This window comes from Mytilus edulis, chromosome 3, assembly GCF_963676685.1.
Source record: "Mytilus edulis chromosome 3, xbMytEdul2.2, whole genome shotgun sequence".
Classification (NCBI taxonomy): Eukaryota; Metazoa; Mollusca; class Bivalvia; order Mytilida; family Mytilidae; genus Mytilus; species Mytilus edulis.
In genome coordinates, this window is record NC_092346.1 from 83,170,229 (window position 1) to 83,195,567 (window position 25,339).

Here is a 25,339-nt window from a genome sequence, read left to right on the forward strand (position 1 = left end):
AACATATTGGATGTGTTGTAACAAAAGGAGTTTTTACCAAAACAAAAAAGAAGTCCGTTGTGATGATTTTTACTAACCCAGAAAATAGACAAAAGAAACCTATGGGAACCTCATAAGTCGAAAACAATACCAATGGCAAAAAAACAAAACCATGAAAATGCCAACAAAACTGCTAAATACACTGCATAGAATACAAAAAATAACCTGAACAACAAGAGCTCAATCAAAATCCGGTGGTTTCCACAGGAACTCCGGAAGGGTAAGAAGATCCTGCTCCATATGTGACATGCACCCGTTATGTAAAGGTTTACCGTTACTATGAAAACACAATTTACAAGTTTTTCATAATTTGCGAAAAAATGTCCATTACATAATGATAATCTTTCAAAAATAAGTGTGTCGTTTTTTTGTAGTGAAACTTGAACAAATACATGTACGTACATTTATTTCTATGAAGCAGATATTTCAGAATCATATAGGTCATTTAGGGGAAAATTCCCAAACAAATTATTAACGATCATAATGCATAAATAAAACGTTTCTTCATAATATTCTTTCATATAATATTCACGGTGGGTATGGTTGTCCTGCGAGAGAACGTACTGTGCTGGTGATTCGGTCCTGACGGGTGCTGGTGATCAATGAAAAAATGTAAACAAAGACGAAAATGATGTTTTCACTCATAAAAAATGGAAGAAAACAGTTGAGATTTTTCAATTTCGTTTCTTATGGGTTCATATATAAACCATTAAAAAAATGACCCTCTAAACTGTTTTAGTAAGCGTAACACAAAAATGCTCATTTTCAGAAAATCTCGAACTGAAAAAATAAAACAAAAGTGCTCATAGTGTCCGCCTTCTATACCGCAATCCACACGACAAAACAATTTTGTGAAAAAACATTGCAATTTCATTAAAATTAAGCATTTTCTCAATTTATTCATGTCCTGATACTGTGCTGGTGGGTCCTGTCATTGTGCTGGTGGGTCCTGATACGGTGCTGGTGATTTTGGATAAGAAGTTGGTCATATTTGAAACAAATGTTACAAAATCAATAAAATTAGCCAGATAATTGTTGCCAACAGGATCTAGGACTCCTATTTTAGCTCTTGTGCATCCATTTGGCTGTTTATTATGTGATTTCAAATGATCTGAACTTGTATTACATAATAACATAAAAGGGCAACATCTTTCGTCCAATATCAGATAACAATATATAGTATCTAAAACAAGTTAAAAATTTCACAATACTATATATTTCATTTGATGTGTCAATTTGTTCGACAAAAGTCGAAAAGAAGAGACTTTTTTTATATCATGATTATATGTCGCTTTCTAGATCTATGCTTAAGCATTTATTTCAGATGACATGGACTCCTCACCCTGATGACCCTGCTGCCTTTCATAACTTTATCCGTATACATATATTAATAGATAAAGAAAAGGCTGCATGCAACACGTATTTTTGTTTTTAAAATGATTCGTTGTAACGAGAATATTTGTGTTGAATGGAAACTGTGAGGGTCACAATCTTAAATTGCTTATAAATGTTGCTGGAACCAGTTTCGTTATCTGATCTGAATTTTCTGAAATGTGCAAGGTAGATAGACAATTTGATTTTTTTTACTCAGTAATGAACCACTGTGTTGATCCCATGCTAAACATAACAAAAATCTCTGTGAATTTTCTACAAAAATAGTGATTTTATTTTTCACTAAATTCTCTTTTTCTACTAAATACAATAACGAACTATAAATAATAATGCTTTGCAAGAAGTTTCCCCTTGATATATGTACAAAATTATATCTCTATTATTCATTGTCTGTGCTGTTTTGATACTATTGCAGTTTGCACATTTCGGAATTGACAGGCCACAGGAGGGGTCATGAACCGTACACGAAAGGATAAAATATTGATATAAGTACTTAATTTGCATCTTTGAACCCCCACCCCGGCTTGTTTTTTTAGGAGCCTGGGGTGTCTAAAAATGGTCGATTACAGACAGCCCAGTACGCATTTTACTTTCCAGGCGTGTTATTGTTGATTGTTAAAGTCCTGAAAACGGAGAGATGGAAACACAAATATTTGATATATCTGGCTTTAGATTCAGGTTTTTTTTTAGATATAAATTAAGGCTACATTTTAATATAATAATTCTATGAATTCACAATATCAAAATATGCAGAAAAAAAAAAGAATGAAGTGAAATATCTTAGTAAGGAGTCATTACTACAGAGATGGTGTGTTTGACACACAAAACTTAAAAGCTTAGTGATATTACCAATATTAAAATAAAAGTAAATTTTAGTAGGGTATTTTTTCCATTTAATCATTTTCAATCATAATCAAGGCACATTTTATTTTTATTCATGAAAAATATTTATATAAAGAAAAGAAGGACACATTGTTCACTTCCTCCCCCGTAATTCTTTATCAAAAATATTTATTTTGAAATGAAAAAAGCTAAGACATCTTAATTCTATTAGTGTTCTCTAGGTTATTTCGTCTTCATTCTCTGACATATTCTAGCCTGCCCTTTCATAAAAGAGTGATTTTTTTTAGTGTTCTATTGAACTTTCGAAAAAAAATACCTGATTGTTGGAAAAATCTTACAGCAAGTGATTCTTAATAGCTATAAGATACATTTTTCTTTTACAATACAACTTTTCAATCTTACGGAAAACTATTCCAAGCTTTCACTGTAACCTCGCTCTAACTTATCCCCCCCCCCCCAAAAAAAAACCCATCAAACCATTAATATAGTGCTGTACATTGACAATAAATGTGAAAACCCGCAATAATATTGTCATTCTTATAGTCAGCACTCAATTGTTCACAAACAAATGTGTTTTAAGCTGCTAAAGACATGATTCAAACGCTTAGAAAGTCCTTTGTTCTATATTTTTGCTCTCCATTTTTATGCAAAACCTTTTACATTTTTATTTTATGGGTTATTGTTGAAGGTCGTACGATGACGTATGGTTGTTAACATATACTTCCTTTGGTTCTTGCAAAATGATCGTAATCCCGAAAATCGTAAACATATTTTCTTATCTTAAAAGGGGGCAAGAAGTGTTCCATTAACAGGCCAATAAATAAGATTACAGTTAGTTTTTTTAAAATAGGGGTATTTTTTCTTTCATAATAACAGTAAACAGATTCACAACAATGTCAATTTCAAGAAAGCAGACAATAGCTAATAAGTCAATAACAGTACAGCATCAATGATCTTGAAAATGTGCCACTTTTAAATAAAATATAAAAGCACAGAACCAGGACATAGGAGCACAGAACCAGGACCGTTTTTCTTATCACCAGCACAGCGTCAGGACAATTCCGTTTAACGAACTTGCCCGACATTTGCAATATAATATTGTTGTAATATACTTTGCATGGTACTTATGACACATCAGAGAAAAATTAAGCAACAAAACAGTCGTTTTATTGCCGTTCTGATACAATGTAAACAAACCCACCAGCACAGAATCAGGACCCACCAGCACCCGTCAGGACCAAATCACCAGCACAGTACGTTCTCTCGCAGGACAACCATACCCACCGTGAATATTGTATAGGAATTTCTCAAAGAGTAATGATACTAGAACACAAAGTATAATAAAACAAAATACATTTAATTGAACAATACTTTACATTATGATCCTATATCTTTAGCTTATTGACACTTTTATTAGTAACTAATAAATAGCACGATTCAAACTTATTTACACATACATGTGATGGTAGATTTATAAAGCTGAATGTGAGTTAATTTAAAAAAAAAATCAAATTCCTACGTGTACATTCTGTTCAACGGTCAAACTTTATCATTTGAAATAATTCAAAAATATTCTGAATGCTGAATTTATGCGTCTATTAAAATTGACCCTCATAATTTTGTTTTAGACCGTTCGGATTCGATCATGCGTTAAGTACTATGTACTTTTTGAAGTGTCAGCCAGTGTAGTCATCTAACAAAATACAATGTATTTCAAAATTAACTGATAAAGTTTATTTTAATATTTCCGTCTTTCTTTTAAACAACTAGTTGAATATAAGCATAAGAAATATCAAATAAATGATCGTTATGACCAAAATCATTGTGATTCAAAGTTGTTTCCGTTTTATTAGAAATCCAGAAAGCTAAGAATTATCACATACTCTTCGTATTCATGGACAGCCCAATGTGTATCGTTGTCATGGAAAGGAGCATGCATAAATTCAAAATTGCATTCCATTTTATATGCGACAATTGCGTGAACAATAGTCAGTGGCGGATCCAAAACTTTTCATAAAAGGGGATGGGCTGACTGACCTAAAGGCAGGAGTCATGCTTCAATCATTCACTATATAATTAACCGAATTTTTCCCATGAAAAGGGGCCCGCGCCCCACTGCCCCCCCCCCCCCCCCCCCTGGATCCGCCTATGATATTTTCCTTTTCAAACGAAATGATCAATTGGTTGTTCAGTGCGAGTTAACAAATTTGTATACAAGACAAGTCTAATGGTTATACAGCGTGAATTTTTTTTACAACAAAGTACATTATTAACTATTCAATAAATGTGTTTCTGATCAATATCTTAAAATCTAATTTCAAAAGGATCGTAGTTTTCCATAAGTGCCTGTTCTGACCAGGCAGAATGTGTTGCACCGTCCATTTCAGAGGCTAGCGCATTGTCACCTCTAAGTCTATGGCCACTACCTCCAATTGTTGACTTGCATTCTGGACACGTGGTTTCTACGGTAGCACCACCGCATTCTCCAATCGCGTACACATGCCCTGTAAGTATATAATTATTCTTTAAATAAAAACGTCCATGAATTATTATTTTAATTCAGTGACATGTTTTGTAGTCATGTACCGTCATTTTCCCTCTTTTATTACATTACTTTGCGGGTTATCATGTGAATAAACTCATCATGGATTACAAGCTTGCAATTTTGCATTTGCGTCAGACGCGTGTTTCGTCTACAAAAGACTCATCAGTGACGCTCAAATAAAAAACGTTAAAAAGGCCTAATAGAGCACAACGATGATCGAAGCGCATTGCGAATTTTACTTGCCATGCGCAGTACTAAGAGTTTTCAACTGCTTCTAATATTCTGGTGATAGGTTGCTAAATATTACGTTAGTATTTTCTGATTTTTGTTGTTTATATTATTCAATACTGCTTGGTTTTGTGTGCCTATTATTTAATTTTTAAATAATATATTTCATCCTTTTGATGTTACATGAATGTCTCTGACATTTGACTAAAAACTTGATGTCCAACAATTTAGATAGAATTTAAAACAAAATTAAAGGGAGCAACCATTTATCTCCAAAAGGGGATTATGTATTTGTGTTTGCTCCCTCGACATATGTTAAACTACTAACACGGAGTCCGCTTTCCGTGCCTGCTTAGGTAGCTATAAACAGTTATGAATAAATTCAAACTTTGCCCTCATAAATATTACCATCCCCTTTTATTGCTTTCTTGCATTATTTAGCTTACTGTTTGTGTCATATATGTGCATATGTATGTAGTCAAAATATTTTATAGATTATCCAGTATATACAATGGTAAAATATAATTTCTTTTGGGTGTATTCATGGCAACAATCTGCATTTATTTGCTATAAATTTTTGCAAAAAGGGGGAAAAGATGTCACATATTTCCTCAAAATTTGGCTAAAAGTAGAATTTCAATCGCTTGATGTATTACCTTATCTGAAACATTTTACATATATCTATCAGTAAATTCAATGAAAATCACGTGTTTCATCTCATTTTTTGTAAAATTGCGTCAAAAACTTTGTGTAGGAAAAAAGTGTTCGTAAACATTACCATTAATTCTGGACCCATGGCAGGTCTCGCTATGAATTCAGGTGTCAGACCACCAATTAAAAATCCCTATCTGTTCAACCAAATTTTGCAATTTTCACAGCTTTCTAAATATTTTACCTTAAGTTTAACTTCAAGGAAACCAGGTATATCCTCAATTGTACATGTATCACCTTTCTACATGCCAATTTTCAACTAATTTTTAATGCAAACTCATAGGCAAGTGAATTTTGGCTCAAAATGGTCTAAATATATTTTCCTTTCACCAAAAGTTTCATTTCTGCAAATTTGTTGGTTAGTTTAAGTAAACAATGACATCAAAAGCACTATTTTGTGTCAAAGTAGGACTAATTTTACATACGTTCTAAATTGGAGGGAGTAATTGGTGGTCTGACAACTATGAAAATACGGAGAGTCAAACAGATTCTGAAAATAGCCCATATAACATGTAAAAAATAACTTTGATGTTCTTATAAACCATCTTTGAATGCGAAATTAGGGCTCAGTTGTCTAAACATTAATTCAATTCAACTATAACTTTTATATTTGAAAAAAAACACCGGCCAAAATGTGAAACCAAACTCCTAACTGTGTATTGCTACCTTATGGATCTTTTTTAGCAGAGGAATTTCAAACAACAGAGATTTAACAATTTCAAACGTATGTTTTACGGCAATTAACAAAATAATATCGGAGTATCTTAAAACCAAGCCTTTCTTCTTACCGTTAGGACATTTATACCAATGGCCCTTTGACAAGTCCATTGCCTTTACGATCTCCATGCGCTCATCGTCAGTAATTCCTAGTCCTGTCCTTGGAAATAAATCTTTCATCCTTTCTATGAATTCCTGAACAAAAGTTTTCCTTTCTTTAGATAATCTTTTGCCATTTGTCAGGTAATCTTCACTTGTGTTCATGTCAACCGTCTTCTTCCCATCATCAAATCTAAGAGCTCTTCCCGATGCTTTAACCTTGAAGTGTAAGAAATGTACCAAAAGCTTCAATCTGTCGAATTCATCAATTATATCAATAACTTCTTGTGTAGTGAAATACTTGCGTTCTTTTGCTATGAAATCACGTAGACATTTTATGTCATTATAAAATCCAGCCGAATACATCCTGAGCATTGGTTGAGAATCGGTCTCCTTTTTATGTTGTTTTTCTAGACCAGAAAGGCGTGCAAAGAAATTAACCTGATTATTCACTGTTCCGAAATTCTGGACGGAAACTGGTCGTTTTGACATATTAGCCATTTGCTGTTTCACGGTTGCACGATCCTCTGATGTTAATTTGACAATTCCTTCTTGAATCGATTCAATTATTCCATCAATCCTCTTTTCATCACCAATCATTTGTTTTTTAACACATTCTATGTCTTTTAGAACTTCTTTTATCATATTTCCGTATCTCAAGTTTCTTCTAATTGGAGTCTTACATTTAGGACACTCCTTCAGTTTGATGCTGGTCTTGGTCAGGTCGCTGTCAATATTTTCATCCATCCAACGATCTAGTCCACTCACTTCAAAGAAATGGCGACAGTCTTGCAACTGAACGAAACGCGCATCGTCGTCATCTTCTGTGCCAAAGAAAATTTCTATCGCTTTATCGTGATTGCATATCCTGCAAACATCAGGACATAGTTCACCACAAAGACCAATGCATTTATGTCCACATTTAAGCATTTTCTTGCACGAATGATTACATCGAGGTCTTTTGCAAGGTTTACTGCAGACCTCTTTACATGAATGGTGTTCACACTGCCATTCACATGGTTCGACACATGGAATACATACGTCACCACAATATTTTTGACATTTGCTGTGAACACAACGAGTCTGACAGTTACGTGCACAAGGTGGGCAGTTTGAACATTTGTCTTTACACAGATGTTCACAGACAAGAGGGCGTTTGCAATCTTTTTTGCATGATTTATGAAGTCGTCCATATAAACATTCTCCGCATGTGCCTTTGCAAATATGTTCGCAGTCTAAAATTTGGCGACATTGTTTCGGACATTTTCCATCTTGTTTACAGCATTTTACTGTCGATGAGTGACCACACGGCCATGTTTTGGTTATTTCTTCTTGACAAGAAACTGTATGAATATCACCACATGAATTCTGGCATATATGTTTACATGACAATATAATTTCGCATTTTTCTAGACATGCAAATGTAATTGGTTCCTGGGAGCATGGTACATTTTGCACGTGTCCACATTTCGGTATGATTTTTGGAACTGTAATTTTACATTTCTTGCACTTCTTGCTGCAGATACCAGAACATTTGTGACCGAATTCACAAACAATTTTTTCACATGGTTTCATACACATAAATTCTTTATGCTTCTTGTCATAAATATGACAAGCTCTGGTGCATACATGTCCACATTTTAACTGGAACTCACATGGCTTCATGCAACCTCCTTCAGGTGCTTGTTTAAAATCGTTTGCTGTGATGGCATGTATTCCACCATCGTTTGGATGATTCTGACAATATAATGCAAGACTGTTTCCAATCATCTTTTCTTTTCTAGCTAGAGTCACGATTTTGCCCCAAAGCTTGTCTTTTTTCAACATTTGAAAGTTGCCTATGACATATAACCCCTTTCTCGCTCTGGATAACGATACGCAGATACGATTTTCAATGCCCAGAAATCCCAAATTTTTTCTAGCATTGCTGCGAACTAATGAAAGGAGGATTATATCATTTTCCTCTCCTTGATAGTTATCAACAACTGTTAAGTGCACGCCATTGAAATTCGATTTCGGCATTCTCCGTTTTAATTCAAATAACTGAGCTGAATAAAGAGTAAGAACAGTAATCTGAGCAGGTTTATATCCTTGCAGCAGTAGGTATGTACACAATGCTACGATATACTCTGCTTCGTGTATATTAGAGTGACTTTTTATGTCTGCATCAGACAATTCCATTTCAGTATGCTCAATGAAAAATGCGTTTTTCGATACTCCCTTTACTGGCTCATAAGATTTCACGAATTCATGATCTAAAAGGTGAGGGTATATAATCCTCATGACTCTAGATATCTCAGGCCGCATTCTATGCTGCAGTGCGAGACAACGGTAATCCAATTTATTGTTGATCAGCCTTTCAAAAAGGGATATTTCTAGTTTGTAATCTCTAGCCAGTTTGTATACAGTCGGATTTGGTTTCAGTTGTTGATGATCACCTATTAAAATAAGATGTTCACAGTGCTTGCTCAGCGTTGTGATAACGTGGGCTTCAAGTACTTCGGCCGCCTCCTCCACAACAATTATTTTTGGTCCTATTTCTTTCAAAACTGATTGATACCGTGCAGCACATGTTGTTGTTAGACCAATCACTGAAGATCTTCGCATGATCTCTTTGTCTTCATGCAATTGCATTTCATTTGCAATGTCGCATGCTTCTTGGAATTCATGTTCTCTTAATTCAACTTGTGTTTGTAGAGTTGCACAGTAGCTATGTACCCAGTTTCTATAAAGGCGCCATCTTTCTTTTTGTTCGATTTTCCATATATTTTGTATCCTAGTCACTTCCCTACAATTCATTTTATCTGACGATGCCAATTCTTTTCTTATTGTTTTCTTAATGGCTTTTTTCTGTTTCCGATCAAGTGTCCATTCTTCTGTTCCGACTGCTTCCTCTTTCCCGATGCTTGAAACATCTAATGCCACTGTGTTTGTTGTTAACCCAATTGTTTGCAACATATTTGTTATTTCAGCTATAGCACCATCATCGTCTATTTCTTCATAATTTTCATCATCAAATATGTCCATCAATCTATTCTTCATTTCACCATCAGCTTCATCAAGTGCATCAATAAATTCATCTTCGTCGTCCTCATCATCATCTTGATCGTTTCCGGTAAAAATACCCTGCGTTGTTGACAAAGAGGGTAAATGTAATGTTTCCTGACCACATGTAAGATTTCCATAGCCAAGCCACTCCAAAATGGCACTTTTCTTCTTCCCCAATGGTTGAATAAAGCCATGTACTCTCATTTCTTGTATCAATAGCTGATGTCCGTGTATCAACTGCCGCCATAATCCCTGTCCTATAGCTGTCTCCAGCGTTTCTTCGTGTAACACCTCTCGCTTAGCTGCTTCAATTCTTTCTGAAATTTTATTTATAGCAGCCTTCAGAGAGTTCATATGGACACGTGCTTTTGCCCTTTCTCGGAAAAAAGCGAGAGGCGCACTTCTATCTCTTCGCAACGCCATTCTCTTTGAATTAATGTTATGCAGTTTCATTACTTCGCTGGAACTTCTACTTCCAAGTCGTAAAATATTTCCTTTGTAAAAACCTAAAATTCCTTCAAGGAACTGATCTAACGCATGATTAGTATAGCATACTACCAGGAGCGGACTAGAATTGTTTTCATCAGGACACCATATATCTTTATTGTGAAGAAGAGCCTTTACTATTTTAAGGCCGATATATGTCTTTCCTGTACCTGGTGGTCCTTGGATGATGACAAATTCCTTTGAAAGAGCCATTTGAACTGCACTAAACTGCGATTCATCTAAATGTAACATCTCCGGGGCTGGCCAATTTCTTACATTGCTAACTTTGACATTGTAAGCTGGTTGTGATTGTGCACTAAATGTATACGCTAGCTGGCGCCCTCTTAAATTATGACATGATTTGTCATAAATTGTAACATCCGTGTCTACTAGTGGTCTGAGATCATATCGAGCTCTAGGATTCCTCTGAAGGTACGCTGGAGGATCGACATCTGTTTCGCAGGAAACAATATATTTCTCAAATGCAAGGTCTCCTCTGTGCATTGATTTTAAACCTGTCAACACATGTCGGTACGCTTCAAAAAATGCGTTTGATTCAGCCATAACCAGCACTGCTCCTTCGGATAACAATACTATTTCTCTTGCATCGGTTTCAAATTTCAAATCAACCAATCCTTTTTTCAAGTCTTTCAGATCCCTGTTTCCGACAGTTGCAAAATACAGTGTGTCAAAATTATCTGTTGATAAGCATACTAAAGATCCAAACAAAAGGCGCTTGCTTGATTCCCATCTAATACGTTTAAAACCTTGACATGAGAAACTTACTCTTCTGCATAAGCCACTACTGTTACATACTGTACTTATTAGCTGTACATCAGTGTACACCCTTATCTCCCTCGGACTATTTCCCTTCTCCTTTGGTCTTTTTAAAGCTGCTATGTAATCTTGAATTCCATCACGCAAAGGTCCAATAAAATCCTCTCTAAGTAATCGGAATTGTACGTCCAGATAATGTTGCAGATTTTCATATCCACCAAAAATCTTATTTTTTCTTAAAAAGGGAAATATATCAACATGAATATCATGCATTTCTGGAAACACTGGAATTTCATGGAAGTCTTGTGGTGGTTGTTGGTTAGACTCGAAATTCGATTGTCTATATGACTTATTATTATCACTGGTAATCTGTTCCATTTCTTCTTCGTTTGAGTCATCTAAGTGTTTATAAGCCAGTATCAATTCTTGCGAACTGGCTCTTTCACTGTCTGAAAGCTTTGATACTATCTGGCCTAAAATAGTTGTTATACCTACAACTTGAAACATTGAGCTTGGTATCCTTGATTTTATTTCTTTGCAAATATTCAGAATGTATAGCATAGAAGCTTCATACTCCTCCAAGCTTATCTCGGGTAATGACTTCAATTTAACAATAAACTTAAGAAGAGTTATCTTTAGAAATTCCGAGGCTTCGAGTGTAGTTAATACATGTAGAACTTGTTGTCTAAGCCCTGTATACTTGCAAGCTTTAGAAAGACAATTCAATATCATATTGATCATTTCATCACTGTGGTTTGTACAATCGAGGACATCCTTTAACAAATCTATATTAGCGCTGAATTCAAAAACTACATCGCTCGGTAGTTTATTTATTAGTTCAAGTAATCGACTGTATCCAAAAATTTGTTTCCAGTGTTTTTCGCCTTTTTTGCTCATGTTATGTCCTCCTTTTGCGACTCTTGGGTTTCTGAAATATAACACAAAACTTTGTAATCGAAAATGTTACTACAAAAAAACAACGAAAGATCCTAAAAAGGGACATACGGGGGTGTTAAATTGCTGATGAGAAGAGGTTTTTAACTATAAAATATTTTGTCTGTTTTTGATAGTCAACTCCTTGGTATGAAAACCATGGCGCACAATATATGTTGTTAAACTGCTTTATAAAGGGTTATTAAGTGAGAAAATATAAGTGTTATAAAAAAAATAAACTTGCAAAAAGATAATATATCTTTAAATGGTAAATATCAAATTGAGAAAATTTTGATGAATTGTTTACTTTTACTATTATTAAAAAACAAACAGTGTGCAGACGCTGACAGAGTTAAAAAATAATTTGTTGAAGAAATGACAAAATAAAACTTATGTATAAAAAAAACTCACGATGCAGAATTACTTCTCATCTGTTGGTTATCCTGTCGACCAAAACCTGAATTTCCTCTTTGACCTCTTTTGGCTGCTGTATTAGAATTACCTCTGCCTGCACATGTATCTCTAGCATACCTCGATGTTGTATCTCTTACGCTACTAGAACGTGTATATTCCCTGTAAAAAATGGGAAAGCACTTTTCGTTAATGCCAATAATTTTTAACTCTATAACTACTGTATTGTCTTTTTCAGCTTGTAAAGTATTGTCTAGAAGAGGCGAATGCTACAAACGGTACACCCAAAGCTAATAAGTCTATGACAATCTGACAAAGTTTCAAAACACGAAAATTAACATAAAACGAAACTATCAACAGAAACAAAGCTGGTCAATACAAACTCAAACATAAACCGTGCTGAACTCAGATGCTCGGGAAGGAAGGAAAGGCAATTCCTGTTTCCTTTATGACTCCCGCCGTATTACTCGTGCAAGTACAAATCCAATGAGAAGTCTCGTACGATGATGTCACAATCGATAAAAGTCAATGGGATTGTGTTTCCGACAATCGGAACAAATCCGTGGTCACATATATTCCATAACAGCCAATCAACTCTTGGTGGCATATATACATCCATGAAATGATAGTATAAACCTTTTATTCAAGAAAACTGTTTTGCTACTTTTAAAAGTCTATAAAAATGCAAACACATAATGCTGTACATGTTAGTTAACAAGGACTCATACTTATGTTACAGTTGCAGACTTGTTTCTTATTACTGTTTTAAAAAGTTAATACGCAAAGGCACATTCATCTTTTTTTGTATCCCTATGCAACTGGTGAACACGATTATGTGATAATTATAATGCACATGAAAATATAAGAAATTAAAAAAACGTAAATTGTGCCAGCAATATTTAGATATTCCTTCATTATAATTCACATTCTGTGGATATTATTTTTGGATGTGAATGAAAATCCACCAGTTACAAAATCAGACTTTCTACTTTTACAAACCTTTCTTTAATTTCATATAATACTTATAAGAGTTTTTTACTAGATATACAACCAGATTAAACCACCATTTCTACATAAAAAAAGTGCCAGTATCAAGACCGAAATATGACAGTTGTTACCTTTTCATTTGATGTGTTTGAGCTCTTGATTCTAAGGGACTTTCCGTTTTGAATTTTTCTCGGAGTTCAGTATTTCTTTTAATTTACTTTGTACATGACTTAAGTAATTTTAAAGCTTAAGCTAAAGTAAAATGATATCCACAATAAGTATATCATATGTTTAAGCATCCTGTGGGGTTTCATTTATTCCTTGCGTTTTTGGTGAAGATGCATCGAGAATGGCGAACCTATTCAGAATTTTAGGTTCCTATTGCTCATCAAATTCGAACTCTTTTAATTTTTTTCGAGCGTCACTGAGTTGTCTGTATTCGAAATGCACATCTAGCGAAGAACATGATAAATCTGGTAGTTTCATGAGTATTTAGAGAGTACTCCAGAGAAGTACTCCTTTTAAAAAAGAACTAATCTATAATTTTTTTTTTTTGTCGTTGTCGAAATTAGAAATTAAACTGGAATATAATCAAATGTTAGCTTATGTTATATTGATTAATTCTAATGATGTTACCTAACACTGTGTGCAGATGCATCTGTATCACTCTCTTCTCCGCTTGATAAACTGATTCCTGGCATATAAGGTCTTTGAAAAGGTGAGCTGTCACGATCTTGAGGTCTTTCATTTCTAAACCAAAAATGATACCAGTAATTAAAATCATCTTTTGTGCTTTTGAAGTCAGACAGTTACATACAATAATTGGAATGTATTACATTATGTAATCATAATGCGTTCCTGCATGTTTTATACGATCTTTTGTAAAGTATGCATCTAATTGCATTCGCAAGCGATTTCATGTTATGGACATGAAATTCCCTGCATGTTTATATAAGAACTTTTGTAAATAATACGTCGCATCACCTGTGCGCTAGCTTTTCATGTGTGTGTATTGGTGATATTTATAATTCATAATATAAACAGTGAATTTTTCCATTATATTTTGATCTCATTATCTGTTTCAGGTGTACCCCAAAATGTTCACTCATACCTATTTTGATGAAATTCCCTTCCTCTAGTATTCCCTCCTCTTCTGTTACCTACATCTCGGTTCACACCTCTATATCCACTCCCTCGTCTTCCCCGGCTTCTGAAATGTATCGATAACTGTAAAACATATGAACGAAAGTTATTGATGAACACAAGAGTCATCCCCCATCCCTGATTGTTAATTTGTCATTTGTAATATGAAAAGATAACAGCAAAAGCAAACTACACAGAAAGCTTATAGCCGTGGAATTGGATTTTCAACCATCCCTCATGGTCCATTTCTAGATATAAAAAAAATAAAGAATAAGTGATTTATGGACAGCTACATTAAAGCGGAACGTGGTGTGAAATGATCATAATTGTTTTTATTCTCTAATTCGTCATGGTCAGTTGTAGCATATGAATAAAGACAGAAATCGCCAAGAAGAGATACACAATTTGTTCTAATTGAAATGACGATTGTATGACACATCTTCCAAACAACAGATATGTTGTCATTTAAAAGAAATATGATCTTTAATATACTAATTTCAGAGAATGTGATGTTTAATTGTTTATACATGGGAAAGGTATATTCAGATCTATGTGAGTAGTGATTTTAGCATTGTTATTTTTTGTTTGTTTTCTTTCTTTTTACCATCGAGTAATCTGTAATGTGACCTTTTGCTTTTGATGTCTTCATTTGATTGTTTCCGGTCTTACCTCACACTGTTTTCAAATATATCTGTATCGCTATCTTCGCTGTCTGAAAAAATAAGTCCTGCCCCAACAGGTTCATAATGAAGAGAGCGGTCAACATCTGGAAGTCTCTGATTTCTAAAACAAATACATAAATTATGGGTGTTATTTTTTACATCTATTTGAAGCTAGATAAATAGAATTTCAATTGAAATCTTTAAAACAAAATTTCAGCATAAATCATAATTTTGCAAATTTTAATTGTTTATAACATTTGAAAGGCAAAAATTCTCCGGATTAAGTATAAATTGGCACTTTGAATTAGCTGTCAAATTTAAAAATTGTGTGTATGACTTTAATACTTAAAATGGTAAACAGGTAATACATGAACCATAATCACCGTGGATGAATATAGACAATCATGTATGCTTAATCGACAAATAACATAATAATTTTGTTATTCATATATTGTCAAGCAATGTGCCAGAGTAATTTATTGTTCATGGAAATCTTAATGAAGCAGAACATTATATAGATTATAAATATTATATTTTTTTTTGGGCTGGTATTATACTTGCCTTTGGGTTTATATAATCCGTTCATCCTATTTCGACTCTTCAAAATTCAAAAACCTATCCTTAATTGTGGTAAATTATATGGCCTTCCCAATACCGTTTCGATGCCTAACACCACTGAAGAGATATTAATTGTCGAAATCCGGATATGGACTTTTTGCAACTTTTATTTGCGGTATAACATCTATTTCGCAAGTTTAAAGTTTTGTGTGGCAATAAATTAATAGTTAAAATATTCATGTTGTTACACCTTGTGATCCGCTTATTTGTCAATCGCCAATGGCAGTTAGCAGGGTTAAAGGACGTTTGTTGTTCGATCTGTTAGTCTGAATTGCGTTTTGTTAGAATATATTTTTCACTTTTTCAGGTTATTTGACAAATGTTGTTTATGCTGTATCTTAACCCCTCTATCAAGAAATTTGTTTTGCATGCATATGTATAAAAATTTCGGTTTTTCTCCAACACAATTATTGGTCTGAACGTTGTTTTCAATTTAGACTTGTAAATATATTTATATATATATATACGAGTCTAAATTGAAAACTACGTTCAAACCTATGATTGCGTTGGATAAAAACCGCAATTTTTATACGTGTGCATGTCAAACAAATTTCGTTGTAGAAGGATCTAAAAACAGCACAAACAACATTTTCCAAAAGACCAAAAACGTGAAAAAGTATATTTAAACAAAACGCATTTGACTAACAGGTCGAACAACTGATGTGCTTTAACCCTGCTGACTGCCATTGACGATTGCCAAATAAAATTGATCACAAGATGTAACAAAATGGATCTGAATATAAATATGTATACCGGTTATGATAAAAGCCCCTTCCTCTAGTATTCCCTCCTCTCCTTTTGCCTTCTTCTCGGTTTCCACCTCTATATCCACCCTTTTGTCCTCCTCGGCCTCTGAAATGTATATAAGGCTGTGATATACACGATGGAATTGAAGACACATAAGTGATCTGTTTTCTCCGATTGCAAATTCGTTTTCTTCCCTTATTGCTTCATACAGTTTTATACTTTTAATATACAAGGTACGATACTTGATCTACTGGTACTGATTTCTGTTTCGTATATGCACATGGTCATCATTTTCGCAACAACAAAAAATGCAGATGTCAGTAGTGAACCCCATTTGTATTTATCTCACGCTTTTTAAGAGAAACAACAAAAAATAAATTATTTTTAAAATTCCAGTAATAAAAAAGTAGTTTCAAAACACATTTTGAGGGAATTTAAATTTGAGACTGTTCATGAGATAGTATGTGAATACGAGTAAAGAGGAATGACAAGTATCCTTCTTTGAAAATAATCAACACAATATATCTGATACGATATGCATTATAAAGTGTTACTATTAGTACGAACGCCATCTTGAGTTTTTCGAGCCATCATGAGTTGGGTGACCATTATGGAATATCTATTTCCAAGACATGGCCACGGATATGTTCCAATTATCATAACCACAATCATGTTCTATTTTTCTCGAATGTGACCAACCGAATAAAACAATTATCTCTTTGGTTGCAATTACATGAGCAAAACGACTTGCGCAACATATGGACAGGAGGTCTACTTACCCTTCCAGGTCATCTGAAATCACAACCAGGTTTTAATGAATTTTGTGTTGCTCAGGTTGTTATGGTTTTTTTTATGTTGTGTTTGGATATTGTTGTTTTCTTGGTCTTTTTCATTGTTTTATCCATGGTGTTATCATTTAGGTACGTTTCTCATCTCATTTAGAAATAAGAGAGAATTTACATGGCGAGTGATACATACCTAGCCGAGAAATCTTATATATCCAGTCGACGCACCAGATCTCGTTGTTATTCTATTTCATGCGATTCTCTTATTTTGCATTACCTTGAATCATCTCTTTCTAATCGATTTACGATATTTGAGCATCGGTAAAATAAAAATCACTCACCTTCTGTCGGGTTGATCTGCCATTCTGCTGAAATCACGGATGTTACATCATTTATTGTTTTAGTCATTCACAGCATTGCCTCCTGCATATCACGTAATATGTTCATCTGTAATACAACATTTATAAATAGCATCAAATGCAAATAAAACACAAATATGCATTACTATAATTTTTCACTTCTTCGTACTATGCTACCTGTTACCTGTTGTCTGGTAGGTTCACCTTTTCTAAGAGTACTTCTCAATGGAATTTATTCAGGTTAGTAATATAGACAATGCTATTTTTCATAGGAGCTCCTCTTACGTATGATTCTGAACTACCATTACTATTAAGTTTAGCAAAGAAAATATATCCTAGAATGGAAGGCTCATATGCACTACTTTATATTCAAAGCTCAAAATATAGGGCTGTGTGGCATTTTTTCAACATTTATATGCCCCGTACTTCTGAAAGTTTAAACTTACGCTAACATTCTGTACTACCTCTTTCTTTACTTAAGGTCATCCTCAGATTTCAAGGCGGTCGGTTTTTATGATTATTTATACTGGTATAAACATTCCCAATTTATGTCTTTATGAGATAAACATAGAGATCATATCTAAGAACAAGGACGTCAACAAAAGAAAATATATCTATGAATATTATATTTTGTAAAACTGCTGTATTTACAAAGTGCAACCTGCAAGGTATGTATTCCCGTAAAAGAATATGAATTTGTTTAAGTGTCTGTCCCATTTCTTGGTCCTTCTGAATGTTTCTGTCATAAATAAAATTCATTGCCTAAAAGTAGCTTATAAAAATCGACAAAACAAAACGCCTGGGACTTCAGAACTATCACGATTCTATGCTCACAAGGGTGTTTTTTCCCAATTATAAATCTTTATCAAACGCAACCGACATCTTAAGTGTTCTCGTCATAAATTAGGTCCTTCCTGAATAGAGTATTTTTTCTCAAGAAATATTGTTAAGTCATAATTTGCAATGCCTTAAATTTAATAACTTTTCGTACTGAAGAGGAGTTGAAAGAGGGAATACTCCTTTTCCATATAAGATGAGGGATGCCAAGAGGATTAAATAATTCTCTCATATAAACATATAATAAAATATTCGGTCAAAACGGGATAACGTATAAAAATATTTGCAGTATCGATTGTAGTTAACAGAACTGAAATATAACTCCGTCAAAACTGAAATATAACACATTCAAAACTGAAATATAACTCCGTCTTTTAACGTGACTCTGTACTTAAAAGATCCCGTCAGAATGATATTGTTTTATTATTATTTTATCAAGCCATTTCAAATTGGAAAGATTGATCAGTAATACTGCACAAATATTAATGATGAAACTTTCAAATGCTGTCCTAAATATTTATATCACCACATAGAGATTCAAAATGATTACTATGATATCCCTTAAAAGATTACAATTGCTACCGTATTTGTTGAACTTTATTTGATTTCAGCACAAACTACAAAGCCACACAACCTGAACATTTACATATCTTTAAATGTTATCAAAAAAAAAAATGCAAGCAAAGCCTACATCAAAATCAGATCATTTGAAATCTAAGCATTCGTAATAATTTTTTCTTTAAATGTTGAAGATGTATGGTGTAAGCGACATAACAGGTTTCAGTTAATTAGAAGTGCAGTTTGCAAATAACACAATATAACGGACTTGTTCGTATATATGTCAAATTACATTAATTGTATATATCGAAAGAGTGCTAATAGACGTGGAATTTACGGAAAACTACTTCCAGCCCCAGCCTGTGAGCAGAATGCAAGTAACCAACGAAGGGAGATTTTCTTCAATAAAATCAATGATTTCTATACAAACTATGTTTCTCATAATTCACGCTCAAATGGAGAGAAATATCCGATTTGTGAATCAAGTAGCTTGCCAAATAACATGATGCAAATCATAAAAGAGCCCCCCAAAAAAACAGTCAAAAATATTTTTGTTCTATCGTTTCTTTTAGGTCAGGCATCATGTATGTCCTCTATACCTCAGAGGTAATCTGAGTTAACAGCACTGCGCTTCCTTATCTGATTTTCATTTAAATTTAATAAAGGCAGAAGAAAACATTACAATCGTTCGAGGGCCTTTGTTCGTCAACCCATAATTTTATGATGTAATGTAGTAGACTGTCATACGCAATCATTTAAAACATAGTGTGTTTAATTGAACGGTAAATTCTAGGCATGTTATCCTTTTATGAGTATTTTTCCAATTTTCATCATATTTCAATGAGCAATACGTTGTTCCTAGATATTATGACTTTATTTTTTTCATCTGTTCAGTACGTTACCCTGTAAGGGGAATAACTTAACATGTATCCGGTAGTAACAAGTACTTTCGATGGCTTCCAGTACATGACTTATCAAATGCATTAGATCCTCGTGAAGCTGCTCTTCCTTTCTTCTATGCATTCAGTGAATGTGACACTGTTTGACATTTCGTGGAAAAGGGAAAAAATCAGCTTGGCAGACATGGGAAGTTCTTCCGGATGCAACAGACGTTTTTGCCCGCTTGAGTATGAGACCAAACTCTATTGAAAACACAGACATGGACAACATAGAAGCATTTGTTTGCATTATGCATGACAGATCAACAGCAACATTTGCTGTGAACGGTTTAAATTGTTTGCGAGGAAGCAGCAGCCTTATGATGATGCTATTCCGCTTACAAGAGGTGCTCTTCTGGAACACACAAAAGAGCAGCATTCCAATGCGGACATGTTTTGGCCCAAACGGATGTATGCATTCAACAGTTACCAAGTCTTGAACACTGGGGTTGCACGAAAGAAAACGACATCGAAAGTTGGAAACCAAAATGGACTTCTTTACCTGCCGTTGCATCCTCGTGTTAGGAATTTGTTAAATGCGGATGCAAGAAACCCAGTTGTGTTGATAACTTTAAATGCTACCGTTCTTGTTGTCCTTGTACGGGTTTGTGTACATACAGCTGTCAGTGTAATATTTTTTAGATACACACAATGTTGTTTAACATAACAAGGCGAGAGAACTGAAAAACAATAAGTAACGTCCCTTGTAAAGTTGCTTGAAAGTATAAAAATTGACATGTTTGACTTTTTTGCCGCCATTTTGAAACCGGAAGTCACCACTTGTTTCATTAATGTATTGTCTATAGTGTGTGATAACATTGTGTGAGGGAATTCGACGTTTGTTGTACCACTGTTTACTCCAGTGCAATTTATGACAATACCACTGCATCAATCAGAATTATTTTTTTGCAGTGTTTTAAGAAATGATTTTGCTTTGTTGTCGAGTATTAGTTGAGCAACATTCAATGTTTTAAAAAGGCGAATTTTCTGTATAAAGTCAATGATTATGTTGACTTTTGAAGGCCAAACTTTCTACAGCCTTACATACGCTAATGAAAGATCCAAAAACTATACCAATACATAATGACATGTTTATGAAATTATAACAAATCTATTGGTTAACAAATTTTTATTCGTTATTCCAAAATAATGATTTTAAAATATCTGACATTTTCTCCCTACCCAGTTTACCCCTATACATTTTTATGATGTGGACCAGTCATTGTTTAATAGTTATCCCATAAGGACGCGGTGTGTCAGTGTAAGATCATCCCGATGGCCGGAGGCCAGAGGGTGATCTTACACTGACACACCAAGTCCGAATGGGATAACTATTTTACATCCCAGCTGTTTTAGATTAGACGAAAAACCATTTACAATTCATAAAATCTAGTTTAGAACGCCACACAACCATTATAATATACTTTATATATCACTATATGATGTATACCCTTTATGACCCCCTAACACGATGAGTAGATATCAAACAATGTCAACTCGTCCCACTGGCCAATCGGCCCACACTATATCGCCACTTTATGAAAAAATCGCCCCACTCTTGTAACCGACTCGCCCAACTTTTAAAAAGTGTAAAATCAAATTGAACAATCAGTCTGACAACTCATTTATTTAACGAAAAGGGTTTAAACCCCACTGAGTAAAGATCTGCCAACTCGACCCAGTCATAAAAATATCTTGCTTCCTTTAAGTATGTTAAATTTCAGATAGTTCGTATCCAGTCGTCTTGGTTAAGTGGTATATGTCGTGGCTTGATATGCTAAAGGTCTTGAGTTCGAATCCCAGCATATACACTGGATTTTTTCTACGTGAATTTTGATAGATAGTCTTCTTCGTATAATTAATTATAAGTTTTATACTGGATTTGACATTCCCGCCAAAATGTTACAGAACAAAGGAAAGCATGCATAACAAAGAAACTTAAACTGGGGTGATCTGGTTGGGGTGATCCGGCTCAGATCACCCCTGTTAGAACAAAGGAGCTGGGATGTAATATTAAATCGTAGGCAATTTGATTGGATTAAATTGTTATTAGTTTACCTTCAAACTTGTGTATGCTTTTCATACATGACTATTGATTAATTAAAACGTGCATGAATGTGTACGGTAACTAAAATGACCTTCAGACTGGACACTGGACGAGTCAATATTATGTTTTATCAATGAAAGTTAAGATATGAAAGGTAAGAATTGCCAATTATTCTATTTTCACAAAATTTTCGGAATATACAGTTGAAAGGTTATTTTTTAAAAGCCTATTGTGAAGAATAAAGAGAAAGTTTACAAATAATACGTTTTGTTCCATTGAACAAGTCATTTTCGTAAGAGAAATGCCGAAATATATTTTACACACGACTACGGTAGGTAAAATTATTATTTATCATAATAAAAAAAAGCATTTTTCAGTTTCATTGGAATATGTTCATTTCAATTAGTCCCAAACTTATGAAGTAAGTTAATAAAGTCTAAATATATCCGATCTGCCTATTTCTGCACATCAAAAGTCAATACGATCGTTTTAACGTCAATTTCGTCTACCTCACACAATCTTGTTAGGCACTATAGTTGTAATTTAAGAACTGTCGTTTACTTTTTATCAAATCTAACATTGGGTTTTACTTATAACACACCTTTCAAAGGATTAACGAATTATTGCAAATTTATAATGACGCCATTACCAAAATGAGTGGTGGCCATCTTGAAGAAATGATTTTTGTTTATGGCCAGCACGGATTTTGTAAGTAACATTTAGTGAATCTTTATACTAAGTTTCATGCTTGTATCATGATTTGCACAATTATGTCCATAATATCTCCCACTAGTATAGATCATTTCTACTTGTTGTGAAATAAATTGCAGTCGCTCATTCTAGCATTATACATGTTATTACTTCTTACTCCTTTGTTAATAAAGTTCCTATACAATCATTTCGCTCATTAAAAAAACAAAAATATGTATTTCATAGCACGCAATATTTCCATGTTTTGCTTCACTGATTGGACCTCAGTATACGTTAATGAAACTGTTTAGAAACAACTTACATTTCATAATGGTTTTTATTCCTTGAAAATACATTTATTTTGTTTCTATTATCTTTTAAATGATATAATTATTATTATCATTATAATCAATAGAACTGACTATTGTTATACATATATACATTCATTCCTTCTTACCTTGGAAGTTGTTATTGTGACGTATGCATAATTATTCATAAATACTTGATTTAAAAACAGGTAATCGATTTTCTGAAAACTGGCAGTATTTTGAGTGTTGTAAGGATAGTATTGATTATAATATATGTGATAGTATGTTCAATCCTAAAGATAACATTCATTATCATTATTTTGTCAACTCCTCGTCCAATCAAATTGTTTAAATTTACCATCTATGTATCAAAGTACATATTTCCCTCGTGAACTTATTTTGTACGAATCACCACAAGAGCGTACGTTCATTATATTGTAATCAAGATTCATATTAAGTTTGAAAAACATCACAATGTCTATTCTAGATCAAAATATTGGGTCAATTTCATTAATGTGATCATCAACACTATTCAGTTACATTATAAATAAAAAAAGTTTGTCCTATAAAAATTATATAGAGAATTTCAAGCAACTTTGTAGGAGGATTTATGATATATCTGAAGGGGGAATAAAAAAAAAAAGGTCACACATATGTTATCGTTATATGTATGCTGACACCAGCAGCTACACTTTTGGGAGTCCAGAGCCTTTAAAATAGCTTTTGTATTTTTGATTGATTTATGAACCGTTAAGTTTCCAAATCGTTATTGCTGTATATCTACCCTCGAGATTTGGTAAATTATTGTGACCCATTTTGTTACAATACAGGCTTTTACTTAAATGATAATTATCCCTTTGTATAATTTAAAAAATGGTGTTTTTATTTAAATCCCTGCACAAAGTTAGATTATAATTATTTTATCTATAATGAATCTTTTCCTCAACTTTATCATATCTCAATGAGCAATAAGTTGTACCTAAATATTATGACTTTATTTTATTAACTATTCATTACCTTTCCTTATAGGGAGAATATATTACAATGTATGCGGAAAAGATGATTTTTACTTGGCATGTAATAAACTGCTGTCGCTCAGTTTAAGCATTTTCCCCGTCTTTTCTTAATCTTTTGTAAATAAACTTATATTCAGATACAATTATTTCTTATAAAATGAGGGCCCTCATGGGGTTTTTGATTATGTGATTACTTGGCCGTTTTTTCAATGATTATTTGATTATTAAGCCAAATATTTCATGATTATTTGATTACCTAGGACTGTATTTTTAGTTTATGATTATTTGATTACTAAAGATAAGCAAATATTTAATGATTATGTGATTATATTGGCAAAAAAATGGTGATTATGTGATTACTAGGACCCCCCCCCCCCCATGAGGGGCCTCTAAAATATATTAATTATTTCTTTGATAGCACGCACTATTTGCATGTTGTGCTTCATTGGAGCCAAGTTTCAGTCAATACAACTACTGTTTAAAATTAATTTACATTTAACCATGGTATAAACTTTTATGAAAAATATATTAATCTTGTTTCTATTATGATTATATTATTCAAATGAGATAAAAAATATTATTTTAATTATTCTTACTATCATTATAATAATTTACTGGCTATTGTTATACATTCATTCCTGCTTACCTTGCAAGTTTCACATTCGTTGTTGTGATGTATGCACACGTCACCAATTACCTGGTTTATGCACGTGGTTGATTTTCTGAAAACTGTTAACAAGTTACTAAGTACACGGCCGACACTCGGCTAACCGAGATATTGGTCGGTTAATCTTATTGAGTATGCGACTATATCGGCGGTTGGTCTGTTAATCGATTCTTAATCGGGTTGGCTAAATAATGGCAACAGTAGTATACCGCTGTTAACTCATAAATCCATGGACAAAAAACAAAATCGGGGTAACAAACTAAAACCGAGGGAAACGCATTAAATATAAGAGGAGAACAACGACATAACACTAAAATGTAACACACATAGACAAAATCCCACGAGAATAACAAATATAACATACATATAACATCAAAACCAAATACATGAATTTGGGATAGACAAGTACCGTGACACGTCTTATCGCAATGTGAATTTACACTAAAAAATTAAGAGAAAACAAACGACACAACGTTATAATGTAATACACACAGAAACGAACTATAATATAACAATGGCCATATTCCTGACTTGGTACAGGGCATTTTTAAGGGGGGAAATGGTGGGTTGAACCTGGTTTTGTGGCATGCCGAACCTCGCACTTTTATGGCCAAGTGAAATATAACATCAAAATGACAACACAGGACTATAATATATATAAATTGGAGAACACAATTGACAAAGAATCACACGAACAAAAGCCAACAAAAGGCAACAAGTTCAAAATTTTAAAACGCCAGAAGTGCAT

General features: G+C 33.6%; 1 protein-coding gene across 2 annotated transcripts; it reads right to left on the minus strand.

Annotated features, from left to right (window-relative positions):
* Window positions 1-4,436: 4,436 nt before the first annotated feature.
* LOC139514554 (NFX1-type zinc finger-containing protein 1-like) lies at window positions 4,437-24,641 on the minus strand. Of its 2 annotated transcripts, none has more exons than XM_071303930.1 (9): window positions 24,571-24,641; window positions 17,513-17,618; window positions 16,393-16,491; window positions 15,029-15,142; window positions 14,328-14,426; window positions 13,853-13,966; window positions 12,230-12,391; window positions 6,547-11,813; window positions 4,437-4,778 (listed from the first exon to the last, which is right to left on the minus strand). In XM_071303930.1, the coding sequence occupies exons 2-9, from the start codon at window positions 17,533-17,535 to the stop codon at window positions 4,579-4,581; spliced, it is 6,078 nt and encodes a 2,025-aa protein (XP_071160031.1). In that variant the 5' UTR covers window positions 17,536-17,618; window positions 24,571-24,641; the 3' UTR covers window positions 4,437-4,578. The 2 variants fall into 2 exon arrangements, with proteins under 2 accessions (XP_071160031.1, XP_071160032.1); XM_071303931.1 differs by lacking the exon at window positions 24,571-24,641 and adding an exon at window positions 23,058-23,144.
* Between the last annotated feature and the right edge of the window lie 698 nt (window positions 24,642-25,339).